General features: G+C 37.0%; 1 protein-coding gene across 2 annotated transcripts in view; it reads left to right on the top strand.

The window, feature by feature from the left end:
- The window catches only part of agap3 (ArfGAP with GTPase domain, ankyrin repeat and PH domain 3), a 193486-nt gene that overhangs the window by 140678 nt on the left and 40359 nt on the right, over positions 1-12449 (top strand). For both annotated transcript variants that reach the window (XM_038305821.1, XM_038305820.1), the window contains exon 13: positions 9223-9378. In XM_038305821.1, coding sequence (XP_038161749.1) covers positions 9223-9378 — 156 coding nt within the window. The remainder of the gene's footprint in view (positions 1-9222; positions 9379-12449) is intronic.

The raw sequence follows: 12449 nt of genomic DNA on the forward strand, positions 1-12449 counted from the left end.
GTTGGCAGTAAAAAAGCACTTAAATGCACATCAACAGAATAACAGTCATTTCCATGCATGTTTGCACTCTGGTAGTTCTCATTAGCGCGGCGGCGGCTCCCCTCCTCCCCATGGGCTCCCAGGGGCCCCGGCAGTTTAAAGAGCGCACTTTACGAGCGCTGCTGGAGTCCAACTGCACGGCCCTCGTGGTTCCACAGACAAGCCTGACTATCATTTGGAGCTGCTGAACGATCAATTCTGCCTGGACGCAGGCACTTCCATCACCCCCCCACCCCACTCCCATCAGCACCATGCCCAAAGCAGAATTACTTAGATTCGTGGGGTCCTCAAATAAATGAGCATGAGCGTGTGTTGGCTGTTTGTACGTGGGCTTTCTTTCTTTTTTTTTTTTCTTCGCAAAGCGTACTTGTGTCTGTGACGGAAATAAAAAAAAAAGCTTTATAGCTAAATGTTTGCAAATAAAGGAGCCACACTGCACAGTTCGAACAGGACTACCTCAACATTGCCCTGTGGAAATTGGTGAGAGTGGAATTTCTCTCCTTTTCATATTTGTTAAACTGAAAAGCCCCTAACTATTAACATAGATCATTAACCAGCATCCAGTCTTCAACTAAATCAGATTCACAATTTGCTCCATTATTCTATTTTTCTTCAATTATTTTCATGCTTCTTTTAAGGTAACCACAAATGAGCTTGAAGGAGGCAAATGAGCTGAAAACAATAGCAGAAACGTGCCAAATGACAGATTATGGTATAGGAGTAGAAGTGTTGCTGTAATCAGTAGATAGTCATTGCAGGCAGTCGGAGACTTTTACAGTTAAATGAAATAAAAAAAAAAAAAGTCTCATTTCCACAGTAAATCGGGAGAGCTTAGAGCACCTGTAGTGTGAAACTGTGACTAGCCTATCAGAAAACATAAACTTGATTGAAATGCAAGCCTTTTATCTTTCATCCTAATGTGTCTTCAATAATCAATAAAGGGTGTTTCACTGTGAAACGGTATTCATGTTTTGCCATTAGAATTGACTTGAACCAAGCCCAATCACTCCATTATCCTTGGCGAAGGTTGCAGGTTATACACTAAAATGTGATGCAAAAACAGCAGATTGATGATTCACAGGAGAATGAATGCATTTTAGCCAGGTAACCATTTCCATATTACTTAAAGAGGGCTCTCATTTGTAAACCTACTGATGCAAAAGCAGAGGCAGGGGTAGCATCTCTTGAATATTGAGCACCGCTTTTTTGATTAAATCCCAGCCCAATTTTTTTTATTGCTTCTACTCATAAGGATGCCCATTCTTAATGCGCCCAAAGCTTGTTTAGATGCTGCTCTCTGTCGCGCGCCTCAATCTTTCCAGCCAGGATTAAACCCTCACAGCTCTGTCATATGAACATTGTCATAGGATTGCTGATGATCGTTCCTGATGTCAGGATCAAGGAGTGAGTAAAGTCATGTTCACCTTAAAAAAATTAAAAGAAGCAAGAATTGGTTAAAGAAGAATAGCCTCAAAGTTAAGTTTTTTTTTGCAGGTATGGGATGCTGCAAGATTCTAACAGAGTGATAACTTTTAATTAAAATGTCCAGATATTACATAATTTTCTTATTTTGTTTGTTAAAAATATTAGTTTATCTAACCAAATTAAAGAAGATAATATCAAATTATGAAAAAAAGGGTGTTGCTGCTAGTTTTTACACCCAGATGCAATGAGAACGTTTACAGTGCATTTATCTCAAAACTCTTGGAAAATCTGGAAATCGAGACAATCTAATCTTCCAGTTTCCCACTTGTGGACTCACATATTCTTTATTGGTAATTCTTACAAGGATATTTCAGTTCAAAATTTGGACTTAATGGTCCAAAATTTGGCCCTTTGAGTAGAAAACAGAACATAACAACACAGCAGGTGAACCAGGGGCAAAGCTTTCTTGGTTTAGTGCTGTTTTTTTTTTTTTTTTTACGATTTACATTGTCAACTCTTGTAGCACACCCATCCATTTTCAGGGTATGCCTCCATACATATGGACCATAATTTTGTATTTACTTCTTCTGTGTTTTATTTATAAGGGAGTTTTTCCTCTCCACTGTCGCTACAAGCATGCTTATTGTGAGGGATTGCATTTGAGTCAATGAGTCGATGCAATCAACTGGTTTTCCTTAGATAGAAAACTGACTGTATGATCTGGTTGAACTGTAAAGTGCCTTAAGATGACGTGTTGTGAATTGGCACTATATAAATAGACTGAATTGAATTTAATTATAACCATTAACTTGATCAGGGAACCCATTTTTCATTTAGTGTTCTAATCAATTGATTTCAATTGTTTTCCTCCAGTTTAGCACATTTTTAGATAAAAACAATTAAGAAATCGGGGAAATGATTGATAAAAAAAGTAGCACTGTTCTCATGATAAGTAGTTATTTAGATTTTTAGTATTTTATTTTTCCATTTAGGTGTTTTAGTTCCTATTGATAACTTGAACTTTAAAAGCTACCTGTATTATTTCCCCTTTCTGTAGGTACAGAAAATGTAAATAACTTTCTACAGGAGATCTTCCATTGCAAGTTGCTGGTTATAATAGGGCTTAATTCTAAACATGTTATGTCAAAAATAACCCACTAAATGACACCTGCAAAACAAACTATCACAGAAAACATCTTGATATTACTACTAATAATAATTATAAACATTTGTAAAAACAGAATGGTAGCATAAACTCTTTTAATCACCTATCCACTACTTAATATAATTAGTTATCATTTTTCCTCTATATATGTTTTTCTTTTTTGCAGTTTCTACATAACAAAACATACTGGCAAGAGAAACATTTATTTTTAGAGAGATATGCAGACATACATATGAGAAAATAACACAGGTTAAACAATGTGAAAGTTTTTTGTTTTTTTTTCTAGCTTACATGGATTCAGATTATTGTAAAATCAATATAACTGATGCCTGATATGTGCTGCTGATTTTTTTTATAAAATCACATAAACATTGATAGCAAATGTTACACAAGTCTCAATTTAAACAAAGACAGGAAAATGAACAAATCAGTAACAAATCATTAAGAAAAAGTCTGGTCACATTCAGAATACAAACTTCTTAAAGTACTTTAGGTATGAAACTATTACATACGTACTTTTCAATAAATGATTAGTGTTTTTAATTAAGAGCAATTTTATTTGAATATGCTTGTCAAAGAGCACTACTTAACGCGCTATTTTCCATGATGGCGACGACCAGTGCACTATATAAAGCAGAAGTTTGATGGCAAATCCTCACTCTTCAAGTTGGCAATCCAACCACGAACCCCTAATGGATGATGAATTGGAAAGGTGAACATTTTTTTTCACTTTCATCCGTGGGCATTGTCAGTTTAACTATAGCTCTCGTAAATTTCAATGGTGAAGTCCTCTGGAAATCTTAAATAATTGTTGTTGATTGCAGATGTGTCTAGTAGTTCCCATTGATTTTGCTTGCAAAGCTGAGAGAATGGGCCAGGCTTACCGCACCCTGACGTAACTGCCGGAAGATGTCAGGAGTGAGGTGTTACTATATTTGGGCAAAAACGGCCGGACTATGTGATCACATCAATAAATATTTTGTTTTTATTTTCTTTTACTGATCAACGCTAAATTCATTAAATTACTGCAAACGTATTAGTTTTAGGTATAAAATGACCCGTTGGTTATTCCTTGCTGGCTGGACTTTTCCTTTAACAATGGATAGCCAAAGGAGGGTGCAGTAATGCCTGCTCTTTATGTGATCTTATAGCATGGCTGCTAAATGCAGTACTGAAGCAGTGAATTCAAGCATATCTATGTTTGACAATAACTAAATCGTCTAATGCAAGAAAAAACTATTATTTCCCAAAAATATGTTCCGGTTAATATATCAGTCTGCCTCTAATAGACACTCACACGCATATTATCCAAAGCATACACCTTCCTAAAAGCTTATAGTCATAATAATCAAAGCCATGCTTGTTCCTTTTACCCTAATAATAAATATTTTTTAATATTATTATTTTATATTCTTTTTAATTGGGTCAAGCTTGGTCTGTTACACAGATTTAGTCCATAAATATAAAGATGGAAAAGATTTTTGGTGTTTTATGAATAGCAACATGTTTTAGTCTTGATACCCTGCCCATCATAGTAACAGGATGCTCTCTCTAAGCTGTCATCTTCAGCAGGAAACAGTATTTATGCGATATAAGTAAGGTATATTGCTCTATTTTAATTTTTTTTTAAGTGGAGGATTTACAGGCACTCTGTGAAAAAGAAAAACAATGAAAATGCCAGTTTCATTATATTTACAGTAATGACAATAATGGACTTAAATACGGATCCATATCTCTGAGCTGTTATCCAAATAGGGTAAGACTACAAAGCAGGGAATAAATGAACATTTTTACTTTAATGCAGTATTAATTTGCTTCTCTCTCATATGATATTTGATATTATTATTTTTTTTATTATCTCAGGAAGTGTATTTTCCTGGACTTGTTCGCGTACAACACAACTTTCCAGTTCAGCTCCTTAATGCACAGATCGCCCTCTTTCTATGACGCATTATTTTATATGTCGGCCTCCCGATGCGAGGGTGATGGCGTGCGGGGCGTTTGATTTCTAAGCCAGGTTGTAATGAAGTTTGACATTTAGTTTGGTGAGAGCAGCAGAGCGCGATCAGGCCTTGATTAGTGCGCTCTAATTGAGGATAATAAGGGGGAGGCGGTGATTGTTTCTAATTTTTGCCATTAATTGCAGCCGTTGGCTTTGATTGAGGACAGGCAGAGCTGCCGTGTCAAGGGGCCTGGGGGAATGATGGTGCTCCTTACCTTGAGCCTCTTGAATAAAAATGATATAAATCCCTCCTTCCATTACCCCCACACCACCACTACTTCTCTCTCTCAGTGTGGCTCTGATAAAGGCAAGAGGCTGCTTGCAGCGTACTCTTTGTCTCACCCTCAACCTTCATCCTGAAGCACATTTAAGCCATCATCTACGTGGTGGGAGTGTAATACACTCTAATCACAGGTTAGCCTGGTACCTATCTGCTGCCCAGGTGATTGTAGCTGAGTGGTTAGAGCCTCCTGATCCCCAGTGCAACTCATTACCCAGCTTGGTCCTGATGGCCCTCATACACACTAACAGTCGCCTAATAATGCCGCCGTGATTTCTGGGCTTTCTCAATCAGATTATTTTCAACTTGATAAGGCCGATATTAACTAGTTTTATTTAACAGCTGAACATAGTTTAGGGCTTTAAACCACTTTTAGAAAATTGTTCCCATCTATTAGGTTTGTGATGCTTCCCTATTGCTGCTCAGCTTTGTGTCATTTCCTCTGCACTCCACCTTTGTGTAACAGATTGAGGAGCATGTTTCAGGTGCAGAATCAAAAGAACCAGGGTCATTTTCCAGAACATTAGGGCTCAGAAATTGATAATTAGAGGTGTTTATGACACGGTTGGGGGGCCCCCAAGGGCCAGCCCTCCCCTTTAACCTCAAGCGACATTAAACAAATGCTGGATGTCACTTCAGAGGCAGGTTGGAGCTCATGTCTTCCGCTTGCCATACGGAGCTGTGCTGGCGGGACTGAAGTCGGTATAGAAAGGGAGGAGGAGTGTGAGGGAGGAAGGGGGTGGGGGGGTGCACACAGAGGACCCCTGTGCCCCCAGCTGTCTGAGCCAGCTAATGACTTGTCTCGGGGGGGCTGTTGTAAGGGAGCAGGGAAATTGAAACAGACGCCTCGACGAAGGGCTGCTACATGTGTGGCTGCGTGCTGCCATTCAAAGCACCAGAGAGCTTAATATATGTGCTCCAGTGAAAGCAGCATCCATTTGTATGTGTGATGGCACAGCAACAACGTACAGCAAATTATTTTTGCTTAAATAGAACTTTTTGGTTGAAAAAGTAAATATAGGTCATTATTTTTATTTATTTTTTTATGCGCATGCCAGCTCATCACTATAAACCCCTAAATTTAGGACAAACATAATAATGGTTTTCTCAGGTGTTATCTTCTATATTTGAGCTTCAAACCGTGTGTCCCCCTCAGCCCTCTGAGCTCCCCCCCCCTCCATGTAAGCATCTTCAGCCCCCTGCTGAGCCCAGCATACTCCTTCAAGACAGCCCCATATCCCTAAAGGTAATGACCGAATTAGGCCTAATGTTGTACACTGGCTAATGGCACAGTGGCGCACATTACAGCATGTGCAACTGGCAACAAAAACACCAATAATCCCTGAGCCCCTTGTCCTCCTGCACTCCACCCCTGGAGGCTGGGACGGTGTGCAGGGAAATGAATGGGGTTTGCTACACTACAATGAGCTTTTGATGGGAGACAATGGAGGATGCTGCCAGCACCACACAGGGTGGTAAGAAGATGCGCAATATGGGGCCCATCTACCGGCCCTCTCCTCCCTCTTCCCTCAGGCCTCTGGCCCCCCTCTCCCTCAAATTCTTAATGGCACCCGTAGGGGGAAAGAAGGAAAAGTGATGTCAAATGTCGGGAAATCAGAAAGATGGCAAGCTGACAAGCCCCCGCTATCTTCCCATCCCTCCTGTCCCTTTGCCCGACGGTAGCACAGGTTAATATCACATTTATAAAATCACTTACAAGAAACAAAGCCAACTCTTAGCCCACTGTCACTCTCAGACAGTCATAGAGTGAACTTTGCCAAAGGCATATTCAGGTAATCATTCTTTCACAGCCCCATACATGTCCTTCAAAACATCTAAAACTGAAGTTTCTTTCCGAGCAACTTCCGAGTTTAGTGACTTGGCTATTATGTCACACATCTGCCTTTTATGTTCTGGAAATCCCCAGTGTTATTAAGGATGAGGAATTTCCATTGCATAGGTCAAGTTAAGTCTTAACCAGATAAAACGGCTAAACTGCACCCGCATTTTCATCTCCGGTAACTACATCTAATGTAAAATGTTTTCTCATATTTGCATGTTTTATTTTAATATAAAAGTTCCAGAATTCTCCTTGTGACAAAATAATTGTCAATTGTACACCTTGATGGACTCGAACTGGTAACCAGTCTGCCATAAAAAAATCTAACATTGTTGTAATTGCTTTAATGTTAGTACCGGTAGATCTTGCAGACAGCCAAACCTTTAAATGTCGACACTGTTAATAAATGAAGAAGACCATATATTTTCTGTTTTAAATATCAGAAGAGGAATCTATTTAAATGCTGCCCCACATCAAAAGGAGACAGTCTAGATGTTTCCAGCTGCTAATCAGGAGGCCGTCTGTGCCCCTAATTTGAAAGATTTCCTGGAACACGCTAATGTGAAGAGACCTTAGTGTAGAACCAACTTACATAGCGACTGTAAATGCCTTCTGGCCTGGAAATATTAGCCCAAACACCCAAGAGGATGGATGGATGGATGGATGGATGGATGGATGGATGGATGGATGGATGGATGGATGGATGGATGGATGGATGGATGGATGGATGGATGGATGGATGGATGGATGGATGGATGGATGGATGGATGGATGGACGGACGGACGGATGGATTTTGATTAATTAGCAAAGAAACAAAATAAAAGATAGACTCAGCAGAGATGGAATAAGCAAAGTTGATACTACCTTCTCACTTAAAACTGATAGAAGACAAGGTTATATGTAGGATTTAAGGCCTTTGAGATAATATAATAGGGCTAAAATTATTAATCTGATTAATCATGATTAATCAATTATTGACATTATTGTCAACTAATTTGGGTATTGAATAACTACCTAACGATACACAGACTCTTAAACATTCAGTTCCCTAAAAGAAAAAGCTATTTAACGCGGTAGCTAAAACAAAAAGTCTGTAGAATTTCAAATATTTTATATACGAATTTTTATATACCTATGTTTACAAATGTATCTACACACACTATATATATTTTTTTATTTAATTTTAAAGAAGAATATATATATATATATATATATATATATATATATATATATATATATATATATATATATATATATATATATATATATATATATATATATATATATATTAAGGGTGGGTATTGCCAAAGGAGTCACAATTCGATTCGAATCACGATTCACAGGCCACGATGCGATTCTATCACGATGCATCACGACACTTGAATTATTGCAATGCATTGCAATATTTTCTCCTCCATGTTTTGTTTTTGAATGACTCGGCGCAGTATCCCGCGGCCGGAAATGCTTGTGACACAAGGCAGCGTGTGTCAACACATCCGCAGCGACATCTACTGGACTGGAAGTTGTATTACACTTGTTTTTGGCTGATGTTCGCCAACCATTCATGCAATTTTATTTACTCGTTTTTTTAAATTAATAATCGATACTTGGTGTCGAGAATCGATGCAGTAGATCATGAAAATTAGAATCACGATGCATCATCATGACGATTATTTTGCACACCCCTATATATATATATATATATATATATATATATATATATATATATATATATATATATATATATATATATATATATATATATATATATATATATATATATATATATATAGGTTTTTATGCTTTAATATGTGTCATAAAGGGCTTTTGTGTAATTCCAAATGTGCTGTTTCTTTATGTAGAAATTTAAATTTAATAAGGTATCTTATTGTGACTTTAAGCTACTTCAGCATCTCTGCATTTGGAAATAGAATAAATTTTTTGCATTAATTGCATTTTTTTAGAGCAAGTGTGATACATGACATTTTACTAAATGTTAATGCTGTTTAAACATTATAATATTAATATTAATAACTTAATCGAAATTTACACTTTGTTAAAAAGTTATTGCAGGTCTGTTCTAACTTAAAATAAAATGTACGTATAGAAGGTGTTTAGATACTTATGGATTTACAAACCCTTTTTTTCGTCAATATAACAATGTATATTTTTTTGATATTGAGGATGACACACTGGGTACAGTTTAAGTTCAGCCTTCTTGTGCACTTTTTTGGTACAGTTGCGTCAAACCAATTTCTTATGGGATTATGGCGCTATCTATCTATCTATCTATCTATCTATCTATCTCTATCTCTCTCTCTCTCTCTCTATATATATATATATATATATATGTATATATATATATATATATATATATATATATATATATATATATATATATATATATATATATATTAATAATAAATTTAAGTCCTTATTCTTAAAAATCTTTTTCTCTGTGTTCTTTCAGCAAATGGAATGAACGATCCAGCGTCTTCCAGCATAGGGAGCGCCACGAGTCCTAAACTTGAGCCCCCTCCCTCTCCACACGCAAACCGCAAGAAACACAGACGGAAAAAGAGCACAGGCATCACCAAGCCGGATGGACTGTCAGCAGGCAATGATGGTATGAAAACATTTCTTTACCGTTTGTTTTTTCCTAAACTGAAAACAGTTACAAAGTTAATAGGAAAGACTAAGGTCATTTTCTTGGAGCAATAGTAAAAGTAGAAAGTTAGAACTTGAAAAATAAACCTAAGAAAATTAACAAATACATTGAAATTGCTGCTTTACTATGTCATTGTTTCCTTTAAATTTGTTTAAATTTTCAATACAAATGTCATGTGAATTTTGAGCGTACTTTCAAACTTTTGAAAAAAAAAAAATAAATATAGAAAATGTGAATTAGACGTGTTTCAATCCATCGGGGGGAATAAAGCAGTGATGCAAAACATAAAGTCGTCATATATTTAGGTTACACTTGGCTGCAATAAACAGGAAGTAAAGGTAGCAACTAGCACAGACCACTGATCAGTGGAAGAATATAGTTTTAATGCATGTGTTGCACTCAGGCAAGTTTTACTTACTTTATTAAATCAGTATTAGCCATGTAACTCACAGGCAGGTGGTGAGAAGATTTACATTCAGCATGAGTTCAAACCCCACGCTGCTCCCTGGGCGCTGCACGATGGCAGCCCACTGCTCCCCAAGGGGATGGGTTGATAGCAGACGTAAATATCTCCAAAATGAGATCCATAAAGTTCTATTATTATTATCAGTCATGTGAGGTAAACATTTGCTACGTCAGAACTTATTCAACAGATTTGTTTCTGTCTCCTCTTAAGCATGTTTACTCCTTTACAGTAAAGTCAAAAACCACCTCTTGTGAGCGTAAAAGTTTTTTTCAGAATTGAGTACCTTGATTCAAATGTTGCCATTCTCATCAAGTTATTTTAACCTGATACTTCAAAATGTGTATTCGAAAAAAACATGGATGAAAACACGTTTATGGTCGGTTTTCTATTTGTCTTTTTACTTTGTAGCAATTCATGTTAAGATTCAGTATCTTGTGTACTTCTGTTCTTTGTTCCTGCTTTTTATTTTTTGGTCTTCATTTGTATCTCTGGAAGTAGTTGGAAGCAGTTTTAGAAGAAGACCAGCCTGAAATGGGACACAAATGCCTAAAAATCAGCTGAAATCTCTCCGATCTGTTGTGTTTATTAGCCACAGCTAACCATCCTGTTCATGTGCTCGTTATGATGTCATCATCCAAAAATCACACACAGTAGAAGTTTTTTCCATCAGTACATTTTATATGCTGTAAAGTATGTAAAGGAGAAACTTATAATTTATTATCCAGCTGTCATATTAATGTGTTTATCTTTTAAGCATAAAAAATAGACCACTTAATAGAATTTTTACAAGATTCTATTCTGTAGCTATCACATTTCTAGATTTTTTTTTAAAAACAACCCATCAAATGAAATAGGACCATGTAATGGCCGAGTTTCTGACTTTATGTGTGTATGATGAATATGAAGGTGTATAGTTTTGTGTCCCAATGTGGCCCCCTGCGCAGCCTCAATTTATTTTACCGTTGCATGAATAGTGAATGTGGCCATCCTCAGCAGGGGAGTGGCAGTCGGCTCTCCACCCAATTAATAATGATTCTTCAGCCCAATGATGAATGGAGCGCCCTAATTGGATGGCATTGTGAAAACACTGAGACGCATTTCAGAGGCCATAAAACTGATGTCACCGGAGTGGGATGATCAATCAACAAGATTGATATGCTGGATAACAACAACAATGGCATTGACGCCTTCTAAATGGGGCTTAGCATTTATAATCATTATACTTTTTTATCCCAGACTCTGACAGTTCCTCTTTAAAGTCTGAATGGGTCTGTTGACCACATTGTTGTACAGGGGGAGCATCATCAGCATCACGGTGATAAGTGGCGGGAGATAAGTGGTGCTGCTAGTGTCTTATGTGGTGATATGTTCCTCTGTTTCAGTAGTCATACTGCGCCAAATACTTTAATATTGATGATTTGGAGTCATTATTTATATTCTAACAGTACGCTATGAGCTCTAGCTGTATGTATGTACAAAATCAGCCTGCAACTCACAGCATCCTTGCTTGAATTATATTTGACATTACTTTGCTCTTAATGTGTCTTGTGGCACATGAAAATTCTTAGCTGAGTGACAGCTGGCATTATCAAACATCTTCCAACTTATCTGTTTTTCTGTTTACTCCTGAGCTTCTTGAGAAGGAAGTTTAAGAGCAATCAGACCGGAGGAGGCAGATTCCGAATATTTCTCACATCATCAAACATGCACATTGTTTTCTATCTATCTTATTCCTCTCTGCAAGGTTTTCTATTAGCATCAGCATGTCTGTTCAGCTGAACGCTCTGCAATACAGACATATCGCTTAAATATTGGATTCACCCAATTCTAAGGGTATGAGCTGCATGTCCCGTTACAAAGAATAAGAGAGAGAGAGATAGAGGAGGTAGTGAATAAAAAAAAAAAGAGGAGAGGTGGGATCCTTGAATAAATTGCTATCAGTTTATCTCATTTACAGGGCAATCAGAGGCATGCACTGCGGGCTGAAATTGAATTTTAGTAGTTGTGATGCATCATAAATCAAAACAGCACGAGCGTTTTAAGGTGAGATATCATTTTGGTCAGCATGGGACTTGTGGGAGCCTGGAGAAACTGTCGCTGCATCATTTCTGAATATATCACCACTCCTGTTTCTTAGAAACAGTCCGCTCAAGGACTGCAAAGAGGAACTAGATATATTCACAAATGGGTATGAGGGTGCAATTTAGTTTTAAATAACACCACAGTTTTAATTAATCCCAGTACACAAGTTTAAAGATAACAATGTTTGCATCATTTAATTGCTTTTATTTGCAAAGAGAAGCAAAAATTATTTCTACTGCTGCTCAAATGTATATAAAATAAATATAATATATAATTATATTTATAGATAGATATTGTTTATTTAGCATAGAAGGTCTTCTTTAGCAGAAAATGATTGTTCCAACTCTGCTATTTGTGAAGTAAATTTTTAGTTTTTAAATTGTATACTTTAAAGCAGTTACATTTTATTTCCTGTTCATTTTCGTCTTCAGTGTTTGGCAGCGTTCAATTTCAGTCCGGTTTACTCAGCTTAATACAGTTT

The sequence above is a fragment of the Cyprinodon tularosa genome, unplaced genomic scaffold (genome assembly GCF_016077235.1).
Source record: "Cyprinodon tularosa strain WSP-4 unplaced genomic scaffold, ASM1607723v1 ctg566, whole genome shotgun sequence".
Taxonomy (NCBI): domain Eukaryota; kingdom Metazoa; phylum Chordata; class Actinopteri; order Cyprinodontiformes; family Cyprinodontidae; genus Cyprinodon; species Cyprinodon tularosa.